General features: G+C 47.2%; 1 protein-coding gene across 1 annotated transcript in view; it reads right to left on the bottom strand.

Annotated features, from left to right (window-relative positions):
- Positions 1 to 19,928, bottom strand: part of TMEM132B (transmembrane protein 132B) — a 285,111-nt gene extending 265,183 nt beyond the window's left edge. The window contains exon 1 of the mRNA XM_063144325.1: positions 19,793 to 19,928. Within this exon, the coding sequence (XP_063000395.1) occupies positions 19,793 to 19,928 (136 nt within the window). The remainder of the gene's footprint in view (positions 1 to 19,792) is intronic.
- Positions 19,929 to 26,684: the final 6,756 nt, after the last annotated feature.

The raw sequence follows: 26,684 nt of genomic DNA, 5'->3' as shown, positions 1-26,684 counted from the left end.
CACTGTTGGCTCATATTCAGCTTGTTGCGGTAACATCCGTAAAAACAGACATTGCCGATTAAAATCATTAAAAACTAAACTTACCCATAAAAACAAATGGGACTGACTTAAGAGAAGAGCCAGGGAAAACAGGTGGGTCTTCAGAGCTTTCCTGAAGACTTGCAAAGAAGGGGCCTGATGGACCCCCAATGGAGGTTGATACCAGAGGCGTGGGGCCACCACTAAGTAGGGCATCTCCCTGGGATTCAATAGTCTAAACAGCCTTGGCAATTGGGAGGCTGCCCAAGGGTTCCCTAAATGTGGATTTTCTCTTCCCCGGTTTTTTTTTTCCCTTCCTGCATCCCCCACTGCTGGAATCATTCCCAGGTACAAAGTAAAATCTCTTCTCCCAGCCTCATCTCCCGTGCAATGCAATTGCTTTTCTCCCTTCCTGCAGCTTCAGTGGCATAAAAGGTTTCTCTTTTCCCAACTACTAAATATAGGTTGTGACAAATGGACAGCAGCTTTCAAGACGGGAGGAAGGCACCAGGCTCCCCAAAAGCAAATGGGTTATACATCCCAGGAGGGGGCATAGTTCAGTGGTAGAGCACATGTTTGGCATGCAGAAGGTCTCCGGTTCAATCCCCGGCATCTCCAGGTGGGGCAAGGAAAGACCCCTGCCTGAAACCCTGGAAAGCCGCTGTTGCCAGTCAGTGTTGACAACACTGGGCTGGATGGCTCTATATCCCTGTGGCCAAACCTTCCATCCCAATACTTTGCTTTTCAGCAAGGAACAATATATTGTCACTCGGAAAATTCCTTTCCTCCCAGCTACTGTGAGAATTGCAGCTAAGTTCAGAGGGAATGTGGGGTGGGGCAGTGTCCCTGCTAATAAAAAAGCATCGGGGCTGCATTGCTGTGAGCTCTGACCTCACTATACCACTGCTCTCCATTCTCCTAGTTTGGTAGACCCATCTTTCCGTTGCACGACACACCAGAACTTGGAACTGGGATCACTTTCCAAGGCAGCTTATCCTGGTCTCCCCGGAAGCCAGGTGCAACTACAGCCTGAACCTTTCCTGTCTCCTGAGATCCACCATCTCCAAGTGAGGCTGGAAAAGATCCTACCTGAAACCCTGGAGATCTGCTGCCCGTCAGTGTTGACAATATTTGAGACAATATGGTCCCCTTTTGTAAACTATGTTCAAGATTGCATTGACTGAATTAAACCTCTACATAACTAATTTCTCCTTTACCATTGCTACTATCCAATGAGGTTGAAACTGGATCGGGTAAGATAGATATATAAAATAGATAAGATAATGCTTTACTGCTAAAAACCTTTTAGTATTTTTAATGACTATAATCATGCTTTGTAGAAATAACTGTAAATCTATTTTATGTTGTAATAAAATAAATTTAAAAAATATTGAACTAGATGGACTGTCTCTGTCTAAGGCTCCTGAATTCTCCCTCTTTGTTGCCATTCAATAGTCCCAACACCAGATGGTTTTATCTCCATCCACGAAGAGCCTTCTCCCAATCTGGTGTCCACCAGATCTGTTGGACTACAACTCCTATCATCCTCAGCCATCACAACCATTTGCCATGCTAGCTGCAGTTGACGTGCTGTAAGCCAACAAAATGGGAAGGGCCGTAGCTTAGTGGTATAGCCCCTGCTTTGCAGGCAGAAGGTGCCAGGTATGTTTCCCTGACATCTCCAAGTACGGCTGGAAAAATCATGGCCTGAAAAATCTGGAGAGAAGCTGCCAGTCAGTGTCGACAATACTGGGCTAAATGGACCATGGCTCTGACTTGGTCTAAGGTACCTTTCTGTGATTTCCTTTAGTGCTGTTTTTTTTCCCTTTTCTTTTCAAAGAACAGCCCTCCTGTTTGCAACTTGGAGAAAGCCTCCCTTGGGAAAGACACTGCCGCAGTCTCCTGTTTTTCTTTTACGACGCAGCGCCTTAAACATCTTCACGCGATTGTAAATAACAGCAAGTCTGTTCATTCCAATCAGGGGAGAGGAAGGTTTAAATCACTGGCTGATAGGTTTAGTACCAGGCCCGCGAGAAGATAAGGACCTGTGACCAACCCCTTGCACTTAAAACGGAACATAAATCTCTGCTTCTCCATCTGTTTGGAAAGGTTTCCAAACTAGCAGGAGGGGGGGGCAAAAAAATATTCCACCCTTGACGGAGGGCTCAGCAGGGGAAAATATGCAGGGGAGCAGCATATCAGGTAACATCTGCTATACTGCCATCCTAGAAATTCAGGACAGGCCATTTATATACCCAATAAAGACAGAAGAACAGGCAGAACTCAGCAGGGACACAGATCCCTTAGTCTTTCCATGGGGCTGTTTTCACAGCACCAGGTTGGCACCACCTCCCTCCAAAACCCCGCGGTTTCCCTCTCCCGGGGTGGTGTAGGGTAATCCCAATGCCGAGACAGGAGCAAAGGGGTTTCCGTGCGGCCATCAGGGTACCAGAGCCGCCCTGCCCTCTTCCTGATGGAAGGCGACAGATCACCAGCCACCTTCCACCAGGCACTGGCCCTGGAGCGATGTCAGACAGTGGAAGAGCTGTACTGACGTCGCTCCGATTCACAAAGTCGGGATAAGTCCCCGGCTTTTTCAATCCACAGCTTTGTGGGAAAGCCCCATGCTGGCTGTGAAGCTGTGGCTGCATCGTCTAACTGACGCAGCACAGATCTGGAGCCACTGTGGGGCTTTCCTCATTTATAGACAGCCCCCCTACTCAGGTGAGAATGTATTTTATTTCTATTTAAATTGTAGTGGTTGTTTCTAAATTTGCAATTATGATTCAGGGGTACAGAACCTCAGACCCGGGGGCCATGTCTGGCCCAAGAAGACCACGCCCCCTTCCCACAGCTCCACCCCCCCCCTTTGTGCAGGTTTCCTTGTTCATTCTAAAAGGTTGAAATGCCCCCTCCTAAGGCTCCATGGCCCTCAGTAAGAGCTACAAGCTAAAAGATGTTCTCTGTTGCTCCAAAGGGCAGGGCTAGAACCAGTGGGTGGAAACGACAGGGAAGCAGATTGAGGCCAAAACATTCGGAGACGCTTCCTACCAGCAAGAGCTGTTTGGCAACGGAACAGACTGTCTCAGGAGGTGATGGCCTGACCTTCGGGGGACATATTTAAGTCGGAAGCTAGGCGGCCATCTGTCAAAGATGCTGCAGCTGCGTCCTGCACTGTAGGCCCTGCATTGACGTTATAATTCTACCATTCTAATGTGGAGGAGATCATCCTCACCTACCTTACAGGGTTGTTGATGAGGACAAAAACAAGATAATGCATGTGAATTTCACAAAGCACTTCCAACACTCCAAAAACACTAAATAGATGATCGTCATCCTCATCATCATCATCATCATCTAATCGCTGAGCGTACAAGATGGGAGGGTAGATGTCAAACATTTAACTAAGACCCTCCCCATCCCCCAAAAAACATGCCCATGCCAAGAATATTTTGGGAGTTAGAAAGAAGACAGTGAACACGTGATGGCAGGTGTCACTCCGCTTCTCGCCTGAAGTGGTGAGAGACGAAGGTTTAATCAACACTTTTTAATCGACAGGCAAGCTGAGGGTGTGGTGAGTAATCTGCCTTGATGTTGCATTTAACACAAACAATTAAAAAACAACTCATAATACGGCATAATTATATCACGCGCCAAATAAACTCATCCGCCCAGGCAAGAATAGCTCTGAACGTTCCATCGGTCGGATTCAGAAGAGAAGCACTTTTCAAGGATCTCAAGCAAGCAAATCAACCTTTGCTTCGGAAAACAGGAGTAGCAGAGGGAATTTATTTAGGTAAGACAGGACATACGGTCAGATCACATCCAACAACGAAAGGCCAATTTCCTTAAAGTACAAAACAGAAAACTGAGATGGCTGTCTTTGATCCAAGGTTACAGAATATATAGAGAGAGACAGATAGTTTCAGTTTTAAGTTTAAGATGATTAAGTTTTAAGAGAACCGGTGTGGTGTAGTGGCTAAGGTGTTGGACTAGGAGTTGGGAGATCCGGGTTCTAGTCCCCACTCAGCCATGGAAACCCACTGGGTGACTTTGGGCCAGCCACAGATTCTCAGCCCAGCCTACTTCACAGGGTTGTTGTTGTGAGGATAAAAATGGAGAGGAGGAGGATTATGTACGCCACCTTGGAGGGAAAAAGGTGGGATGTAAATGAAATAAATAAGTGTTAGTTTTTTAGAGGAGGTTTTCTTCCAGGGAAAAACATACGGGAAAGCATTCTGAGAAAACTCTTGGAACCAGGGCCGGCCCAAGAAGTAGAAGATGCAGCATCAGAAGCTGCCTTAGACTGAGTCCAGTATGGTGGGCACTGACTGGCAGCAACAGCACTGCAAGGTTTCAGGCAACACTCTTTCTTAGCTCTACCTGGGCATGGCGGGGATCAAATCATGCAAAGCAGAGGTTCTACCACTAAGCTATAGCCCTTCCCATGAAAAGTAAATGTCCCTGAAGTATTGTTATGGGCTTGATGGAATATAGGAAGTTGATTTATACTGAGTCAGACCCTTGGTCCATCTAGCCCAGTATTGTCAACACTGACTGGCAGCAGCAGCTCTCCAGGGTTTCAGGTAGGAGTTTCTCCAGCCCTACCTGGGAGGTGCCAGAGATCAAACCTGGGACCTTCTGTGTTCAAAGCCCATGGTCTCCGAGTGCAGCCAGCGGCCGGCCACCAATTAAACAATGGCTCCCAAGATGGAGGGTATAACTTCTGGTTGGCTCTGGCATATCTACCTATATATATATATAAGCCCAGAGGCCTCCTCCAAGCCACTTATGCAAATAGGAGAGAAGGCAGAGGCAGTGGATTGGCCTACTGGTTGCTGATGTCACAATGACATCGCCAACCAGTAGGCCAATCCACTGCCTCTGCCTTCTCTCCTATTTGCATGTTCTCTCCTATTTGCACTTATAGGCCAATCCACTGCCTCTGCATTCTCTCCTATTTGCATGTTTAAAAATTCTGAGCTCACAGGGCCTTCTATGGAAGTTCCAAGAAAAACAACTGCCATCTAGGGAAGTTCCAAGATAGACGGCCAGAGGGCACCTCCAAGCAACTTCTAGGTTTTGCCCTCTGGCGTTTCTCAGAACTGCAGCCTTCTACGGAAGTTCCAGGTTCCGAAGAAAGATAACTGCCAGGAGCTTCCGGCCTAGCAGAGGGGCCAAAACCCACTAACCTCCATCTCCAGGCTGCTCCTCTACACCTGTCGTATGACGGGCTTTTTTGCTATATATGTATACACACACACACACACACACACACCTGGAAGAAATGCCAACGAGACTCTTATGACTGACTCACTTAGGCCTCCCTTCTGCCAAGCTGGCTCCTAAATCTTGTACACACACATACATACACACACACACAAAATTGCCTCCCTGCCAATGTGTTCAGTTTTAAACAGGGTAAAACTGTATGCCTTCAAAACATTCCAGGCAGCACAGAGTTAGAGATATGAAATATTGGTAATTTAGTCCACCCCTCCCCAATTATCTCATAATTAACTTAGTGAATACGCAATCACAAGATCTACTAATGCATACAGGCTTAGACATTCTGGAACTCCGGACTGTCGTCACCTACGGATGATGTCATCCGCAGGTGATGACATTTCCAGGTGCCACAAGCTATTGCCAAATCGGGGGGGGGGGTGGCATTGACAAAAAGGAAGATGAGGCACGAGGAGGGTAAAGCAACCAGCCCACGATCACACCACCCTACTTGCATAGACAGCAAGATTCTTAGAGCAAAAAAAAGTCTCTTCAGAGCCGTATCATCCCCAATCATAAAATACACCAAATCCAATTTGGATTGCCATCGATTTTTTTATGTAACTATTTTAGAGCCAGAGACCCGGAGAGGGGATATTGATCAGCTAAAGAGTCAGATGTTGGCGAACGGCACTGCGAGACCAAGCTTGATAAATTGAAGATGATAATTAAAAAATGGAACGCCACAGCTAGGTGGACTTTTCTACCATTGCTACAGCCTTTCGGACAAAGATCTGTCTGGGTAGTTTATTTTTTCAAACGTTGTTGAGGGTGTGAAATTCACCCCAAATACTGTTCCCTCTTTGGTATCACTGACCCTTGACCTTCTCGGCTTGCAGTCTCTAAAAAGCAGCTTTTCCCAACCTGATGCCCTCCAGATTTTTGGACTACAACTCCCATCAGATTCCACCAGTGTGATGGTTCTCACGGATGATGGGAGTTGTAATCCAAAACATCTTCCGATTCGTTTATTATTATGTTTATATCCCACCTTTTTTTCCTTTCGCAAGGAACCCAAGATGGTTCACAAAGTCTTCTTTCTCTCCAAATTATCCTCACAGCAACCCTGGGAGGTAGGCTAGGCTGAGAGGCAGGGACTGGCCCAAAATCACCCAGTGAGCTTCATAGCTGAGTGGGGACTAGAACCCAGAGCTCCTGAGTCCCAGTCCAACACTTTAACTACCACACGATACTGGCTTTCAAGTTCAGATTAAAGGCGCCAAATCACAAGAAGCCCACTGTGGATATGCCCCGTACACACAGAAAAACCCTACTTTCCTGGCATTTCCCCCAAAAACGTTTTGGGTATTCCTCTTTGGAAATGGCATCCTGAATGCACCATTTGCACTAAACACCTGTGCAGAGAGGGGAGCCATGTCACCAGCAAACTCTTCCACCTGCATCATCATCATCATCATCATCATCATCGCTGCCAGGTAGCGTCAGTTTCCAAAGCCCCGAGGGATCCGCCGCGTAGAAAGCGGAGGGGGGAGCGCTTTTTGCAATGGTAGATCTACAGCAGCAGGAACCATTTCGAAAAATGCCTTCCCATCAGTTCACAAGTGCTCAAAGAACTACACCCACAACCTATCCTCACCATGGTAGCCGCTACCCACACCAGAGACGGCAGAAAGCAAGGACGGGAGAATGTCAGGGGAAAAAAGGATTTCTATTATGAGCTGGGGGTGGGTATAAACTCTGGCTGAAAATGAAGAGTTTGCCTGCTTTCATGAGAGTCTGGAGAATGTAGCCCAGGTACAAGGGAGGTTAGAGTGAAGAAAACTCTGGGTTTTCTTTCTCTCTCTCTCTCTGGCTTTTTTATCCCACCATCTCTCCAGGGAGATCAGAGCATCAATCAAGTTCTCCACCCCTTTTTCCATCCTCTCAACAATCCTGTGTGGTGGGGTAGTTCAAGAATCAGCAGGCAATTGGCCCCAGCTCACTTAGTAAAACGCTAAATTTGAGCCCATGCCTTCTAGGTCTAAACTTCACATGCTAGTAGCTAGGCTGCTCTAAGCTCTCAGTTCCAAGTCTTGCTTGGCCAAGGCAAGGGTGGGGAATCCTAGGCCTGGCATCCCAGTCCGGTCCTCTGAGGTTTCCAGGTGGCCATTCGAACACTGGGGGAAAGGGTGAGCCAAGGCAGGTAACCACAGTGGCCTTTGGATGGCCCGGGGGCTCTGGCATCTCAGTGATCATTATTGCATGCTGACTCTAGCCTGGGGCCAGCCAGATGTCTCTGGGAAGCCCAGAAGCAGGGTCTCCTACTTTTTACTCTCAGCTGCTGGTTTTAAGTGCCATACTTTCTCTCTCGGTTTCCCACCACCTTCCTAGTAGGACAAAACTGGAGCTGGAGGAGACCTCAGAACCGGAAAGGACCCTGTCGCCCTAGTGGAGCCAGGTGTAGTCAAAAGATACCATTAGTCCTTCCAAGACCAGTACCAACACCCACCAAGAACATCCCCCAAGAACAAAGGCGGCAGTGTATCTGGACAGAAACGCAGAGCCAGAGGCACAGTACCCATCTGGCAGTGTATCAAATGTCCTTTACTCATAAAGAGGAAGCATGTTTTGAATCTGGACCCCAAAGACAAACCAGAAAGGGCTGGGGCAACAACATTCCATATAAAGCTGCTCAGCTGGAGTCTAGCCATTGCTGAAACAACATCTCTCTTACTGTGTTCCCTGCTGGACAGCTCCACTGCTTACCTGACTGTACCGATCCTTCAGCCACAGGACTGCTCCTGGGAAGGCTGGAATGGACCTTCATGGCAAGAACATGACAGTATCAACCTTCCCTAACCTGGCACTCTTCAGATGGTTTTTGACTACAACTCCTGGCATCCCTGTCCATTTGCCATCCTGGGAGTGATGGGAGTTGTGGCTCAAAACATGTGCCGGACACCAGGTTGAGGTGAATTTTCCTCCATAAAGATGTCTAACCTCCTTCAGGCTTTTAAGAAAGAAATAGCAGTCTGATGTCCCCCAAGAACTGGCAGAAAAAAACAAGTCCTTGGGTACACTTGCTTGCTACTTTTCCCTTCACTAACCCTCGATCCATGTTGATTTTATTTAGTTGAGCCTCAACAAGGCCTGATCTATACGGGCTGGTCGACAGATTCCTTTTGCTACATTCCCCAGCGAGAGTTTAATAAAACACCAGCCTGAGCGTTCCATCGGGAGGGAGAAAAATGTAATTTGCGAGTCGGGATCTGTGAATCTGCTAGGAGGGTTTATGATTAGGGAGAAGGGGGGGGGGAAATCTCTATATGACACTCTCATTCTCACTCATTCACTCTCTTTCACGCACAAAGAACTGCAGTTGGTTTTGCCAAATAAGCAGAAAGGGACAACAGGAAGGTGTGTGTGTGTTTGTGTGCGTTAAGCAGTGGAAGCTGGTGGCTCTGATTTTGATGGGGCAGTAAATCCATCCTGGGTTTAGTTTACTCCTCTAAAGGAGCTATTCATTGGTACTGAATCCATTTACAGGTAGGGTCAAGGTGAGATCACATTACGCCAGTCCTTTTACAACTTCATTGGCTGCCAGTCCAGGTCCGGGTCCAATTCAAAGTGCTGGTATTGACATTCAAAGCCCTAAATGGTTTGGGGCCAGGTTATTTGAAGGAACGCCTCCTCCCATATGTACCTGCCCGGACCTCAAGATCATCTACAGGGGCCCTTCTCCGTGAGCCCCTGCCAAAGGAAGTGAGGCAGGTGGCTACTAGGAGGAGGGCCTTCTCCGCTGTGGCACCCCGGCTGTGGAACAAGCTCCCCAGAGAGGTCCGCCTGGCGCCTACACTGTATTCCTTTCATCGCCAGCTGAAGACCTTTTTATTCTCTCAGTATTTTAACACTTATTTTTAACTTAAATTTAAATTTTACTGTTCTAACTTTGTATTTTAATCTTATATCAATTTTGCTGCGTGGTTTTATCCTTATTGTGCTTTTTATACTGTATTTTGTATTTGTGTTTTTAACCTGTTGGTTGTTTTATTATGGTTTTAATTTTTGTGAACTGCCCAGAGAGCTTCGGCTATTGGGGGGTATAAAAATGTAATTAATAAATAAATAAATAAATAAAAAATCTGCCTTGTGCGCCCCAATAAAGTACCCACAAACGCCTTTCCTCATCTCTAGCAGTAAAGACACAATATGAACAAACTGAATCACTCACCATTTGCTGCCCTTTTAAATCTGCTGTCTGAGGCAGCTGCTTCACTCTGCCTCATGGTAGGGCTGGTCCTGGGAGCATGCATACCCAGTGTTTCAAGGGAGAGGAGGTCAGGAGGGTAGCAATGCAACTGAGGTGTGAGGAAAGGAGTTCTGTACTTCTGAGGGCATTTACATATACAAAATAAGAACTCAAAATAACGGAGGGCTTTCATCCAACATTCGGAAAAGGAGTTTGGAACGTAGCGCGCAAATAACCATTTCTGCGGAGCTACGTTCACCCATTGCTAATCCGTACATAAATGCTGACTGCAATATCAAGTGGGAACTTGCATGTGTGAATACGTAATCATAGACCGAACGTCCATTTTGCCTCAGACACAACATTATGCGGAGGCTCTTTTAGCAGACATATTCAGATGGCGGTCATCGAAGGTAAAGTAGCATAACTATATATAAACCTAGCCTTTATTATGACCAACTTTGGATGGATTGTGCCCTCAAACACTATTTATTTATTTTCTATATCTGCTTCGTATCTAAAATAGATTCCAGAGCAGGGCCCATAGGAATAAAACAGTAAAAAATAAGATTAAAAACAGCAAATTAAAATTGTTCAATTTAAAACAAAGGACCAGTAGAAACAGTGGCTGGTCAATTGAGGAACCCTTCCTGGGAAAGAGCTGTTTTCAGGAGGTGCCAAAAGCAACATAATGTTGGCACCTGCCTGACCTCCAGGGGCAGGGAGTTCTAAAGAGAAGGGGGCCACCACAATAAAGGCTCTTCTCCTGGTGAACTCCAATCGGACTAAAGGTCCATGCAAAACCACCAGGAGCATGACCTCCAATGACCTCCAGTGACCAGGCTGGTAGGTAAAGGAAAAGGTGCTCTCTAAGGTTTCTGGTCTCAAGTTGTTAAGGGCTTTACACACTAGTACCAAAACCTTAAACCTGGTTCAGTAGCCAGTGCAATTCCTTCAGCAAAGGAGTTATATTTGAATATGTATCTACTGGAATTCCTACCCAAATACCTCACAAGTCTCCTCAGGAGTAAGTGCCTGCTTCTTCTCAAAAATTCCCCAGCAGTCATGAGGACTAGACGCAGCCTTTAACACAATTACTTTTTAATCAGTCCCTAAGCTTACAGTACATCAAGGCGATCAGACGTTAACCTCGTCGAGACACATCACTATGAAAGATTAAGGATCAAATTTACGCTTTGGCAAAATCTAATTCCATGGTGAACTTCAGTGCGGAAAACAGAAGGAAAGCGCTGAAGTTGAACAATAATTGTTAAGTTTGTCTTTCCAACTGCACACACTCCTACATACATATGCATATGCACACACACACACACACACACACACACACGAAACTGACATGGCATTTTTTACACAAGCAAGCGTAATTCTGTGCCCAAATTGAGGGCTCTGATAACACAGGTGGGGAACCTCAGGCCTGTGGGCCAAAACTGGCCTGCTTGAGGTCCAGTTCAGGCCTGTCAGCGTTCCCCTGCCCTCAGCCCCAATCCTTTTTCATTTGGTGGCTTTCCTGGATTTTGTGCAGTCCCCTCCCCGCATTCGAAAAGGTGGAAATGCCTCCCCTGAGGCTACAATACTGGCAGGAAGAGTTTTCCGCTAGAATAGATGTGCCGGTCTTATTTATTTATTTATTTATTTTCAACCCCACTCTTTTACGCCCACCTCTGGCACGCCCACCTCCAAGAACTTCTCTGAAATTGAATCTTTCCCCCATCTTTGCATCGATAGAAACCCTTGAAATCCTTGGATAAGAAAAGAAAAGAAAGATACTCTGGGGAGGAATACGGTGTCCCTGTCTCTGCATGGAGCAAAACCACAAAAATAAATCATTCCCGATCCAATAAAGAGAAGAGGGGCTAACAACCCATCTACTGAAAGAAAGAAAGAAAGAAAGAAAGAAAGAAAGAAAGAAAGAAAGAACTCTGCCAGCTAAGATCGTCCTCCCGTCTTTTCTGTTCGGTTCTTCGAAAGGCTTCCCTCGTTGGCGTTTAGTAAGCGGAGAAACCCATTAGGCCTTAAACAACTTGATTAAACCCACGGAACGCGGCACGATGGCCCTCTTGCCACCCAACTTGGCTTCCGAGATTTTCATTACTTTAAAGAGAGAGACGAGGAAACCCGTCAACATAGATCAGCAAACGTTTCGCCTCGGTGATTCTTTACCAAAGAGAAAGAGAGAGAGAGAGAGAAGCCAGCGCATGCAGCATAGGAAAGCGATACAATTCCATGGCGATATTAGGAATGAGGGCTGAAAAGGTGAGAGAGGGGTTAAGAACAGAAGAAGTGCCCTGATGCTGGATCAGACCAAGGGTCCATCTAGTCCAGCACTCTGTTCACACAGTGGCCAACCAGCCATCAGCCAGGGACCAACAAAGCAGGTTGAAGGTGCAATAGCACCCTACCACCCATGTTCCCCAGCAACTGGTGAATATTGGCTTACTGCCTCTGATACCGGAAGTAGCACATAGCCATCAGGACTAGTAGCCATGGATAGCCTTCTCCTCCAGGCATTTCTCCAACCCCCTTTAAAAGCCATCCAAATTGGTGGCCCTCACTGCGTCTCATGGTAGCGAATTGGATAGTTTAACTATGCACTGTGTGAAGAAGTCCTTCCTTTTCTCTGTCCTGAATCTCTGTCCTGAATCTCCCACCAATCAGCTCTGTGGGATGACCCCACTGAGTCCTAGTATTATGAAAGAGGGAGGGAAAATGCCTTATTATCCACATTCTGCACACCAGGCATAATTCTGTACACCTCTATCATATCTCCCTTTCCTCGCCTTTTTTCCGAGGAGAAACAATCCCAGCTGTTGTAACCTTCCCTCATAGGTTGGCCCAGTATCTAAAACCAAAAAAAGCCGCTTCATTTACTCTCTTTTTTGCCAAACTAAGAGAAATAGCTGGTGAGGATTAACTTTTTACAAAATGCCTAGACCAGGCTGGGCCGTCCCAAGACATTTTGCTGCCTGACGCAAAGAACAAGATGCCACCCCCACCCCCACCCCGGTTCTATGTACAAAAGCTGCTCATAGATGAATTTGTCTTCAGCACTGATGATGAGAGAGCATCTTTCTCTGAACCTGAAAACAGAAGGCTAAGTTTCTGCAGGGCACGTTGTGTGGCACATAGGTCTCTCCTCTAACACCTTGCTGCCCTCTCCTAGTATGTGCCGCCTGAGGTGACGGCTTCACACTACCTAATGATAGGGCCGGCCGTGAATCCAGGAGTTATTGCATTAGAGAGATAGAACCAGGAAACTGAAGAGAATGCTACTGTACCTAAAGAAATAGGTTTAATTAACACCTCCTGAGGGTCTTAAAATCCCACCCTCTGAGAAGTTTTTCCACTGAATATATGAATAAGTTATCACGCTTACCCTTTAATTTGTTACATGTATATCATATGACAAGTATAGTACATGATTGTATATATCACAGGTATATCCTGTTCTTTCTCCCAAAGAGTTCAGGGTGCTGTGTAGGCTTCAATTCCCACCCATTTTATCCCTGCAAGATAGGTTGGGGTGAGCCAAACAGTGAGCTTTAGAGCCAAGCAGGGATTCGGACCTGGGTCTCCCTGGACCTAGGCTCAACTTCTAACCACTGCACCAAATGAGAATCATACCTAGAAAAGCATGTTCCTCTGAAATACACAATGAGGAGAGTTCCTTTGAAAGCAAGCTGTCTGGTTTTCCCAAATGCAAGAAGGAAAACATGCCTGTCAAAGTTTTGATTCTGGATAGAAAACATACATTGGCTATCAGAAAGCGAACATTTGCTCCAGGGATGGAAATCAAAGAAGGTGGCGAGTACATGAGCTTTGCACTATGTACCAAAATCCGGAATAGTTTGATGCATCACAAGAACGAAATGAGGACTAGAAACATGCACAGAGCCAATAACTCAAGTTTATGAGATCATCCACAGCCTTCACATCAAGTAACAAAACATATCACATGCATGTATGTAGCTTATTCTCAAGGAATTAAGCCTTTATAAAACAGTGTGGTTGTTTTCCTAGCTTCTCTTTAGAAGACAAAAGCCTTTAACCATTCAGTACACTTTTTCTCACAGCACAGACAGTTTAGGAGTGACTGAACCATCTTACTGAAATCAGTAGGACTTTAAAAGGAGGAGGAGGAGGCGTCAACTTTGGCTGGATCGTGCCCAGTGTGTCCACAATTCCAGAGCATTCTGGCCCAAAGCATTCAGTTTAAGGCAGGGGTTCTTAACCTGAGATCCATGGATGGGCTTCAGGGGGTCCGTGAAAGTCAAATAAAAATTTATATTCACTATATTAAGGGAATCACTGGAGTTGATTTTTTAAATTCAAAACGCTGTATCTCCATTTTTGTATGGAGTAGCCATTAATTTTTGCATGAAAAAGAGTGAGAAACATATTTTTTTGTTAAGCTTGTCAACTTTATTCATACTTTGTGTATGTCATACACTGTATGAGGCAATCAATTTTCAATAAAATAACGTATATACATTGCATGCAAAGTTGTGTTTATGTGCATATGCGCATTTTTCTAGGGAGGGGGCCCATAGGTTCCACCAGATTTTCAAAGCACTCCATGGCTCAAAAAAGGTTTAGAACCACTTGTTTAAGGGATGGCAAGGAGTCAGGTGTGAATTTACACAGAGTCACACGCAGTGTCTAGTGGCATATGTATACCAATTTGTTAGAGCAGTTGGCAATTTTTATTAAGGTAGAATTGGTTCTCATAGCTCTAGTGGCAAATAGTGAAGGTCAGTGCTTCTTGGTTTAAACAAAAGATAGATAATGCACTGTGGTTGCTTTGTACAGTGTGTACCTTCTAGCTGATAAGGATACTTCATTCTCTGTTGCGGAGAACTTTCTTAGCGAGGGCAGCCTTCTGACAGCATTTTTTAGGGAAAAAAACTTCAGCAGGACAAGCCCTATGAAATCCTGACCAGATTGCCTGTTACCTGTTTCCGTTTGAGAGGCCAAGGTGCTCCACCTGCTTAGATATCAGGACTCGTGAGATGGCGCCCCACCATTCCATGGGAACCTGAGTGGCTGAACCGAGAGTTACGGGGGGAGGGGAGCTTCCTTTCTGCTATTTATTATCTGCACCCGTTTTCCAACATAAGACCATAAGAACGTAAGAAGTGCCCTGCTGGATCAGACCAAGGGTCCATCTAGTCCAGCACTCTGTTCACACAGTAGCCAACCAACTGTCGACCAGGGGCCAACAAAGCAGGACATGGTGCAACAGCACCCACCCACCCACCCACGTTCCCCATGTCCTCATCCTTCCACGCAAGAGGACGTGAAGATTGAGGGGAGACATGAGAGCACTCTTCAAATACTTAAAAGGTTGTCACACAGAGGAGGGCCAGGTTCTCTTCTCAATCCTCCCAGAGTGCAGGACACGGAATAACGGGATCAAATTACAGGAAGCCAGATTCTGGCTGGACATCTGGAAAAACTTCCTGACTGTTAGAGCAGTACGACAATGGAACCAGTTACCTAGGGAGGTGATGGGCTCTCCCACACCAGAGGCTTTCAAGAGGCAGCTGGACAACCATCTGTCAGGTATGCTGTAGGGTGGATTCCTGCATTGAGCAGGGGGTTGGACTCGGCCTTATAGGCCCCTTCCAACTCTACTATTCTATGATTCTATGATATTGGTATCTACGAATCTGGTTGGTGAGGGCTCAGAAGATCGTGCAGCCTCCAAACAAGGACAATTTTGGCCAAGCTGGGATTCCACTCAGGTCTTCCAGAGTTCCCCTTTCCCCGCCTGCTCCCCTCCCACTGATGTTTTGGTGGCGTCTAGGCTTCCTCGTTTGAGAAGGTTGGAATGCCTCTCCGAAGGTTTAGTGACTAGAGTAAGACCTTCAAGGTGGAATACGTAGCAATTTTTCCCCTCCCCGACACTTTCGCTTTTGGCCCTGCCCACCACTGGGACGCACCCCCGAGCGCTTCTCCAAAATTGATTTCGGCCCTCAGGCTGAAAGAGGCTCCGTGCCCCTGGTTTACAGACACCATCAGCCGTGAGGCCCACATCCTGGCTGGTTTGGAGGTTGGTCATCCCACACATGTGCCCTAATCAAGCAAGCACCATCAGTGCGGCTTTCCAGGCCGCTGTGCCATCGCACCTACGGATGCACATCGGCATCTGCGTTGCCCATGCTAAGATGAGCCTCACTGACAGGGCCGGCCCATTCATTAGGCAGAGTGAAGAAGTGGCCTCGGATTGTAGATGTTGAGAGGTGGGAGCATTTGAGGAGAGGCTAATATTTATTTATTTATTTATTTATTGCATTGCTATACCGCCCAATAGCCGAAGCTCTCTGGGCAGTTTACAAAATAAATAATAATAATAATAATAATAATAATAATAATAATAATAATATATAACAACAACAACAACCAACCTAGCTCTATACCTTGTCCAGAAAAGGAAAAGCTGCCAGAAGCGTGTTTCACCCTTCTTCTTCCTTCTCTCAAACCATCAAGACCTAAGCTGACTTTTCAGCACTGGCTTGAACCTACTCGCTGAGCCTAAGGTCCGTGGTCTTTCTTGAGAAAGGGGAGGGGTGTTTCATTGGGGTTGTGATTGCCTGTGTTTGTCTTAGCAAAGATCTTGTTCTCCAGAAATCGGCCAGACTTCTGGGTATATTCTTTTATTTGGCTTTGCTGAACGGAGGTTCGTGTATCTGTTTAACTTTCTTAAATCGTTTAAATAAATGTTTTAAAGCTATAACCATTTCATTGAGTTTGTGAGTCTGAGTGAAGTCAATCATTCTGGTACTTATCTCTAGAAGTCTTGCAAGGAGCAATCTTGAGGGGTATCGATAAAAGGTACTACAGGAACCCACGCTTTCAGGCAGCCTGTGTTCAGTACCTCTCAAGTAAAAGGTTATCAATAATTTCCCCCTAAACCTGCCAGAAAGTACACCAATTAGAAATCTGAAACTAAGAACTGGTGCCTGGTGCTTGCTTCTTTCCTCCTCCCTCCCCAAACCTTTTCCTTTTGCATTGCATCTTTTAGATTGCAAACCTAAGGGCAGGTTTTTTTTTTTATTAGTAAACATTATATGCTTTATTGAGCTTTTCTTTTGCCTGAAGATGGAGTAAAAATGCCATAAATAAAATAAAATAAAATGATAATAGCAGCTTCTTGATTGGCGAAGAACTCAGTGAAACTCAAAAGCTGACATATACCTACTCCGACCTCAGTTGTTCCATTGAAAGAGGTTGTGAACCTCCGAGTCCTTCAGGACCATCATCCACCCACCAGCAAACATTAGACACCGCAGACAGGAGATACAAAAAGCAGCAGAAAAGCAAAGCTGAGCATCAGTGGCACTTTAACCGAAACGGAGTTAGAGAGACCCACAGAGACACACAGCGATTGCTTTGCAGCATGAAGAAAGGGTCGCAAACATGCAGCCCACCCCCCACTCAGAAGAAGCCACCCGCCCTGTTCCCACTCCAGTTAAAAAGAATTGCAGGAAGCAGGAGGGACCAGCCAAGAGAAGGGGAGACCGAGGTAGCTAGTTAAACAGACCTTTGGGGTGGAGTGGGGTGCTGAGGGTGGGCACGTTGGAATGAAATCAACAGTACTTTCTCCATGCCGGAAAAACTTCACCTTTCCTCACTCAAACAAGTTATTCAAGCATCCCTCTTATGGTCTATCTTGGCTACGATTTAGGAACATAGGAAATTGCTTTACACTGAGTCTATTTAGCCCAGTATTGTCAACATTGACCGGCAGCTATGGCTCTCCAGGGTTTCAGGCCAGATTCTTTTTCTAGCCCTACCTGGAGAAGCCGGGGATCAAACCTTCTGCATGCAAAACAGGGTCTCTACCCACTGAGCCATGCTTCCTTTCAATGGGCACTTTAGATTGTGGTTACTAATCTGCATCTTTGGATTAATTCACTCCCCCTCCCCCCGGCATTCCTATCCCCAAGGGAACAGAACTGCAAATCCATCTGCGACATGGTAAATGTTGACTAAGAAGAGTGCTTTGCCCAGTTGAATAGGACTTGCTTCTAAGTGGGAATGCATAGCATTGTGCCTGTAACAGAGCACAGCCACCAAGTACATCTTAACGCACTTAATCGTATTCCTCTCTCGGTCTTCCTTTAAATCTCCCCCTCTGTCGGATTTAAATTGTAAGCTCCTTGAGGCAGAGATCTGCCTTTTGTGAGGTTACTCATAACCATTTTACACACAGGCGTGCAAAATGCATATTCTTCATGGTTAAGGGATGGTGAACACTCCTCCAAAACCTCCTAAGACGCATACCAGGAAATAAGCCCCACTGAACTCAATGGGACTTACTTCTTAGCAAACCTGTTTAAGATATGGTTGTCAATCCGGCACGCAGACTGTGAGTCCAGAGTTGCAGAATGCAGGATATTGTCTCCCAGGCTCAGTTTTCCCTAACTGCAAATTGGGACCATGCACTGCAAAATATGCCATTACTTTTAAGTAAACAGGCTTGGGCCCCAGCCATTTTTTAAAAAAAATACTATTTGAAGGATTGTGAACACACACACACACACACACACACACACACACAAACCTCCATCCCACCCTCATCTTTTTCTATGCAATTTTTCTTTTAGACTTAATAATAGGGTTGCCACCTTCTTCCCTGCCAAGGGGCTCTTGCGCCTTTAATAGTGGAGTGCCCAGCAGAAATACAGAACAGATCTTCAGGTATGCCAGTGCAGTGATAAAAACATGCCCTGCTAAATCAGACCAAAGTCCAACTAGCCTAGTTTTTATCCCCAATAGTAGCCAAAAATCAGGAATGCTTCACCTGTTGTACTTCTGTATCCGTTAAAGGCACAAGGACACCAACTGGGAGGGTGGGGAACACATGGCAACTTTGATTCCAGGAGCTATGATGAAGCTAGGACAGCAATTTTCACATGTGTGGGTGGAAATGAACAGGCACACACAGACACAGCAAGACTGGCCAAGTATTTGAGTTCTGTATTCAAATTTCAACACTTCTCATAGCCTCAGCCTTCCCTCAGTAGTACAGGGGTAATAAAACCAACCCGCCTTACAGGGATGTTGCAAGTACGAAAGACAAATCATAGGCATTTTGAACACGCTCAAGCATTAGAAACAAGAACTTTGAGGGGAATTGACTGTTTGGTTTTTTAATATCTTCCAAGTCCCATCGTCCCCAAAACCTGGCTATGCCACCTGAGGCAAATGAGAGCTGTAGTCCAAACCATCTGGAGAGCACTAGGCTGATGAATATTTCAAAATCAAACTTCAAACACCACACAGTTACCCAGCAAAGCAACAGCCAGTATTTGCAGAGCAGGTGACATTTTCCTAGGGGTGGGGGGCAATTAACACCCCAAAATACATACACACACACACACACACACACCCTCTTACATTTGACTTGACTTGCAAATAAGGAAAAGTCCTTTTAATAAAAAGAAAAAGAAAAAAGAAGTAGTGCTGGCAGATCAAAAGAGAGAAACTTTTGAACCTTACCTGTGCAGAGAAGGGCCATCCAGACCAGCGACAGGTAAAGGCCATGGGAGAGGTGTGTTCCATGCCAAGCAGAAGTCATGGTGGAGGTTTTAGAGGCAGGTAGGCAGAGAGGAGTATCTGGATGATGAAGGGGGGGGGGAACTCCTGCAGCTTTTCCTGATTTCTCCCAAAGTCCCCCCACAAAAATTTAAAAAATCAGCCACAACAAAAATCAAGAACAGTAATAATTATGGGCCGGGGGGGGGTCCTGTTTTGTTTAAACTAGCCTTTCAAATTGAGCCCTCCGTTCAAACGGCACCTACAAAGACTGCTGGCGTCCTCCTGGTCCAACATCCTGGAGTTCCATCACCCCCGAACTACCTGTGCCTTCTTCAGACACGTTTGTCTACCTGCCGTGGCGGCTCGGCGGCTCCCAAATCGACCCAAGGAAACAACCAGGAGCGCCTTTCCTCGCAGGGAAGGGGGGTGGGTGGGGAGCAGGGAAGGTGAAATCAGATCCCAGACGTAGCTTTCTCTTTTTTGGGGGGTGGCAGCAAAATATATATATATTTTAAATGAAAAAAAAATTGGCAAAACCGGCGTCTAGATTCCTGTGCCCCCCCCCAAAATTCAAGCTAAGCGCCGGCTCCAAATCGCCTCCAAACATCGCTGTTCCTGTCGCCGGTTGAGATGGGGGGTTGGTTGGTTTTGTTTTTGTTTCTTTCGCCTCCCTCCCACCCCGGCAGCGCTTTCTCACGACTCCCCGGCATCCGTTCCCGGCTGCCTGTGGAAAGCAACCTCGGCAGCCGAGCGGGATCGCCTGGCGCCGCGAGTCTAGCGGAGCTGGGGGGCCCCGGCCGGAGCCCCTCCGGCTGTCTCCGGGGCACTTGCCGCTGCGGCGCCGCTCTCCGGACGCCCCTTCTTCGACCTCCATGCCGGTCCCATCGCCCGGGGAGAGAGAGACAGAGAGAGAGAGAGACGGAGAGAAAAGGAAATCAAATCAAGACAGAGGCTTCCCAAAAAGGAGACCCGAGATGGAGACGGGCGCACAGCTCTCTCGGCAAAATAAAATAATAATATTATTATTAATAATAATAATAATTGAAAAAGCTTGCTGGCACAAACTCCCCACTGAAGCCAGAGATGAGTGGGATGGGATGGGGAGGGAGGGGAAAACCGGGGGGGGGGGGGCGGGGAGGTGGGAATGCTGCGATTGACAAACTCTCTGAGCCAATCTCCTTGCCGGGGGGGGGGTGGAGGGGTGGGCAGGACAGCCCGGAGGGACTTGGAAAGGCGGGGAGGGGGGAGAGGGAGGGGGAGAGAGGGGGGGCTTGCGTAGAGCCAATCCCTCCTCCCCTACCCCGATCTCGTCTCTCTCTCTCTCTCGTTTTTGGCAAGAGGAGAGAAAACTGGAATGAAGCGACGCGGGGGGGGGGAGGGGAGAGGCGACACCCGCCAGTCCAGAAGCCCCCCCTCCTCTCCCGGTTTTGGGGACCGGAGGCGCCTGTGTCGTGTGAACAGGTGAGCTGGTGGATAACTGGTTTTTACGGGGGGGGGCGTCGAAGTGCGACCTCCCCACCCCCCAGGGCTTTTCTTTTTCTTCCTCTTTATTTATTTATTTAATTTCATTTATATACCGCCCCACAGCCGAAGCTCTCTGGGCGGTTTACACTCTTTCCCCCCATCTATTTATTTTCTCTCTGCAAATGCCTTTAGGGGTCCTATCCGGGAGCCAGCCTCGCAGGCAGGAGGCGGTGGCTCTTACTTCTGAGTAAATTTAGGAATCTCGCAAGACCCGGTCAGGCCTTTGATCTGTCGAGCGCCCCTGTTGTCGACACGGACCGGCAGCGGCTGCTTCTTCGGGTTTCAGGCCGGGTTGTTCCCAGCGGGGGATCGAACCCTGGAACTCTTGGGTACAAGGCAGATGCTGTGCCACTGAGCCAGGGCTCCTCAGCTCCTGGCACGGGAGCTACTTGTAATAGGTTTGCGTGGCTTTTGTGGCTGGCTGTAAAAGAGACGCCGTGAAGGAGGAGGGGTTCCACCCAGGTCAGGCTGGGCATAACCCAAGGCATGTTTACTCAGGAGTAAGGGCGGCTGTCGTCAACAGGCCTTACTCCCAGGTAAGCGCGAAGAGGACTGCAGCCTCCATTAGGAGTCAAACCTTAGCCCAACCCTGCAATCCTATTCAGCAAGGGTGGGGAACCCTGCAGATGTTGTTGAATTCCAGTTCCCATCAGCCCCAGACAGCATTTCGGATGGGCAAGATGATAAAGTTCAACAACATCTGGATGGCCACACTTTGTGTACCCTGTCTTGTTTATTTGTTTGTTGCATTTATATCCTGCTTTTTCCTCAAAAGAGCCCAAAACAGCTTACTTGATTCTCCTCCTCTCCATTTTATCACCACAACGACCCTGTGAGGTAGGTTAGGCTGAGAGTCAAGGACTGGCCCAAAGTTACCCAGTGAGCTTCATGGCCAATCTTGGGCCTCCGCGGTCCCCATCCAACACTCTGACTTGAGTGTAAGACCTAGTAATCATAGTGGCACTTTCTTCGAAGTTTACACACAGGCTAGATGTGTAACAGCAACACTTGGCCTTTTTATAGCACTGCACAGTCACTCAAAGTGCTACATACATTATCTCATTAACGCTTACAACAACCCTGCGAGGTCGCTTAGTAGTATTATATATTGCAGCGAAGCAGAGAGGGACTGCGGCTGGTAGAGAATGGCTTGTCTAAAAAAGGGGCTAGCTCTGTATTTCATACCACGTTTTTCAATATACAATTATCAGGTCAGTTTCTACCAGTTTTTTAAAAAATCTATAAAAATACAATAAAACACTCAGCAAAAATAGAATAAAACACAGAGATTTGAACTGGAGCGTTCCTGGTTCACAAGTCACAGTGCAATCCTATGCAGATCTACTCAGAAGTAAGTCCCACTGAGTTCAATGAGACTTTGGGTGCTTTGGGGAAATACAGATTTTGTAAAATCAGTGCCGTCCACATTTTGCAAATTGTCAGATGCTTTTCGTTTCATCGGCTCATTGATGGGATTATTATTGTTCCAATTTCCCAAATTTGGGCTAATTCACTCTTCTGGAAATCTGCAAATCCCCCCCCCAACATGCAAATTCCTCCCAAAAAATGTGCATTTCCACCCCAAAAAGGGCATTTTCATGCCTTCGCCTGTGGGAAGAGCCATGGCTCAGCGGTAGCATGCATGTTTTGTATGCAGACAGTCCTGGTTCAATCCCTCATGTCTCTAGGTAGGACCGGGAAAGGCGCCTGTCAGTCTTCATGGAGATTTGCTGCCTGTCAGTGTAGCTGCTATGGAGGTGGAACAGGGCACCCGGCTGCCCTTGGACCACATGGCGGCCCTCAAGCTCTCTTCATGCGATCATTTCAGACCTCTGCAAGAGCAATCTGTCCCTTCCCTGGCAGCCTGCTGCGTGGGAAGGAAACGGGAGAGAGTGGCGGCTGAAAGAGAGAGACGAGGGGGTGACAAAAAGAGAGACAGACAAGGGGTGGCAGGAAGGGAAAGGAGAGGGGGCGTCAATGCTGCCCATGGTGTTCTGTATATAGTGGCAGAGAGAGAGAGAGAGGAAAGTGGCAGAAAGAGAGAGAAAAAGAAGTAACAGAGAGAGAGATAAGTGTGTGTGTGTGTGTGTGAGAAAGAGAGAGAGAGAGAGAGAGAAGGAAATGGCAGAGAGAGAGAAGAAAGTGGCAGAAAGAGAGAGAAAAGGAAGTAACAGAGAGAGAGAAGAAAGTGGCAGAAAGAGAGAAAAGGAAACAAGAGAGAGAGAGGAGGTGACAGAGAGAAGAGAGAGAGAAGAAAGTGGCAGAAAGAGAGAGAAAAAGAAGTAAAAGAGAGATAAGAGCATGCGAGAGAGAGAGAGAGGTAGCACAGAGAGAGAGAGAAGAAGGTAACAGAGAGAGAGAAAAGAAAGTGTGTGTGAGAGAGAGAGTGAGAAAGAGAGAGAGAGAGAGAGAAGAAAGTGGCAGAAAGAGAGAGAAAAGGAAAAAGGAGAGATAAGAGCGTGAGAGAGGGAGATAAGAGCATGAGAGAGGGAGATAAGAGCATGAGAGACAGAGAGAAGAAAGTGGCAGAGAGAGAGAAGAGGTAGCCCAGCCACTTTTGATTCTGGCTGCACTCATGGCTGCCTTCAGCCCAGCTCACCACCAACATGCAGCCCCTGACAGACTGCCACCAATGAATGCAGCCCTAGACAGAAAATGATTGCCCAAGCCTGGGGTAGATGGGTCAATTGTCTAATTGGGTCGAAGGTAGCGTCCATTTAGGTATCCCCCAAGTCTGAGCCCCAGCATTTCACCTTTAGGGCATGAAACTCTCCATACCTACAAGGATGGACTTGATCTGTGCTGACGCTGAGCTCCGGAACCGGGCTGGGCCGGGGATGTCCATTAAGAACATTCCAACGGCTTTCTTTGCTTTGGGCTCAACGTCTACGTCTGGAAATAAACAGGAAGGCTTAGAGGGCTATTCCCACATCCGTCTCCCCCCACCCCAAATAATAGCTAAAAGGAGGGTGTTAAAGATTACAAATTTGAAGCCGTCCCCATCGCTCCCCTCTCTTACCTCCCCATCTCAAACCACCACCACCCGTTCCGTGCCACTTTTCAGGGGAAAGGAGGAGAAAACTGCGGAAGGAAACAAATTTGGGAAGAAAAAGACCATTTGAGAGACAGCCATGAAAATGAGGGCAGGGTAGAACCCAACAGGTGCAGCCCAGCTTCCTTCTTGCCCTTGCAACAGCCCAACTGATAAGGCAGCAAAGCTACAGGTGTAGAAGAGCTACCTGAACTTGCAAGCCGGATGCTGCCCAACAGCCCTACAGGGCGGCCCTAAAGCCTCAGCTTTCCTGCCTTCCCAGGACTTCAAAAATAAAGGAAGGAGAGATGTCCTACAACCTGGCAGGCTGGGGCACATGGATAATAGACTGCATCCAGCTATTTAGGAGGGAGGGTGAAGTTGCACAAGTCTGGATTCTTGCCATTTTAGAAGGGGGCCCCTGTTTAGTTGCAGGGACCCAGGCAATTGCCTTTGGGTGTGCCAGGTTCTGGCGCCGGCCCCTAAGCAAAGGAATATGAGGACAGAGAGGTTGCGGGGAGAGGTGAAAGCTACACAGGGGTTCAAAACCAAGGACTTGAGCAGGATCCAGGTGCAAACAAGGCACAGATTGAAGGAGGGTTGTTGTGTGATGAAAAACAAGAACACAGGAGGGGTTTGCTCACAGAGTGCTGCAGAGAGAAGACAGATGTAATTATTGCCTACTTACATGGTAGTGCTTTTCAAGGAAGATGAACAGGTAGCAAGCACTTTTTCCCCCCTGCTACTGCTATTCTTGGAAATGTACCGTCTTTGCCGCACAGCTTCCGTTGGACGAATTGCTTGGTTTCCAAAGCCCGTGTCTTGGAGATCCAGTGACTAAGCCCCATCCATCAGTGTGGGTGTTTTCCCCCCTTTCTCCTTCATGCATTCGTAATATGCTCAGCAGCCTTTCACTTTGCTGTGCCCAGAACTGCGGAGGTTTGGGCGTCTTCGGGACTTTTGCTGCCGTTCAAAACCCAAAACCAGAGCAGACCAAGAACCGGTCGATGCACAATGCAGAATGAGGTGACAGCTTTCTGGAAACCTGGTCCACTTTAGGCTACAGGCGGGAGATTCATATTCCGGTCTGGTGTTGTGGTTAGAGTGTTGGACCAGGATTCGGGAGATCCGGGTTCTAGTCCCCACTCAGTCATGAAGCTCACTGGAGGAGCTCAGACCAGTCACTGTCTCTCAGCCTAACCCATCTCACAGGGTTGTTATGAGAATAAACTGGAGAGGACCACCTAAGCCGCTTGAGTTCCTTGCAAAGAAGAAAAAAAGGTGCGATATAAATGTAGTAATGAATATTAATAATAAATAAAGACATATTCATTTGCTGCCCATGTTAAAAATTACTCTCCCTGCATGTAGCAAGCTAAAGCATCAAGGAGAGGGCTTGCCCAATGCTTTCTCCCTGATATGCTAGTTTTCTATATGCAGGAATGTTTTGTCATGCCAGAGCATGGGAAAATGCAGTTTACCCACTGCTACCACCGCAGTCTGAAGAGAAACAACCTCAAAATACTGCCACCTTGCTACTAAATTTCCTTTAACTACCTAAATTACTAACCCGCAGGACAAGCTCCACAACCGTTTCTGGATCCTATCGTACAACACCTGTTCAAATAAGGGTGGATCGGCCCAGAAGGTGAGCGGGACAGTTGTTTAGGTGGTTAGCCATTTAGCAGGTGACTGAGTATTATATTATTATTATTATTATTATTATTATTATTATTATTATTATTCAAATCGCGCAAGTGGAACTCTGCCAGATCTTTCTGTTGTCCAAGTGGTCACGCAAAAAGAGTGCACAACGAGCTGCACAAAAGCAAAGTGCAACAGCTTGCATAATGGGTTGCACGCGCATAAAGCACAACCACGCTTGTGCAAATGTAGCTTTAGCTGGACTCTCTCCTTGCACATGGTACGGAACCGAGTTTCCGCTAGTGCAACGGCCTTTGTGCTATCGGAATGACACCGTTGGATGCTGCCCCGTGACCAGGGGACACGCCTGCCTGCACGCCTGTTCAGGCTGCTGTTCAGGTGGAAACCCTTCACGGGCCACAGTTCTTAAGGTTAGCTTTGAACTGGAATTGGACAGGAGAAGTGGAGGATGTCTTCCAAGAGAGAACACCTTCAAAGAGAGGATTGTCCTCTGTAAAAGAGGACAGCCGGCCACCCTGCGCCACAACAGAGGCCCAGGGAAATACAAGTTCCCCATTGTTACATGGTCTGGATTCTTGTTGACAAACTTTTAGTTTGCAGCTAAATGTCTGCTGAATGGTCTTAGGGGGTGAAGGAGCCAATACCACTATCCAACTCCAATCTAATCTCCATTTTGGAGGGGGGGGCACACAATTATGTCCAACCGAGCCAAATTGGGGGGGAGGAAAGGAACCTCTCGTGCAAGCACTGAGTCATTACTGACTCTTGGAGGGACACCAGCTTTCGCTGACGTTTTCTTGGCAGGCCTTATAGCGGGGTGGTTTGCCGTTGCCTTCCCCGGCCGTGATTACCTTTCCCCCAGCTAACTGGGTACTCATTTTACCGACCTCAGGAGGATGGAAGGCTGAGTCGACCCAAGCCGGCTGCCTGAAACCAGACAAAATAATGGTTGGGGGGGCTGTGGTGAAGGGAGTGCTGCTTTCAACCCAGCCAGGTTGCAGCACCAGACACTGGGGGTTAAAAACTGGGGTGGGGGTGAAGTATTTCTGCTTGCTAGCTTGTTTTTGCTCCATGGGTGCTATGTGGCCTCTCTCGCCTTCAAATCACCTCCTCGCCTGAGAAATTAAACACTGGGACAGACTTGTTGGAGAGACAATGGATTAGATCCTCGGTCTAATCTTGAACCACGCTGAAACCCAGAAAATATAAAAACCAGCTGTAATCACTCAACCGTCCCTGGAAGAAAGCAAACGGCTGCTTTGGCGCATCTTTGTTCACAATCTCTCTTCCCCCTGATTTTAAAGTTTGCGTGTGAGAGAGAGGGAGGGAGGGGGGGGAGTGGAAATCGAAAGAGAGAAAAGAAAAAGAAATGACGAGATTTATTAATCCAGGACGACATGATTTTGCAGG

This window comes from Elgaria multicarinata, chromosome 18, assembly GCF_023053635.1.
Source record: "Elgaria multicarinata webbii isolate HBS135686 ecotype San Diego chromosome 18, rElgMul1.1.pri, whole genome shotgun sequence".
Taxonomy (NCBI): domain Eukaryota; kingdom Metazoa; phylum Chordata; class Lepidosauria; order Squamata; family Anguidae; genus Elgaria; species Elgaria multicarinata.
The sequence above is the reverse complement of the archived record's forward strand: the minus strand, read 5'-3'. Positions and strand labels throughout refer to the sequence as shown.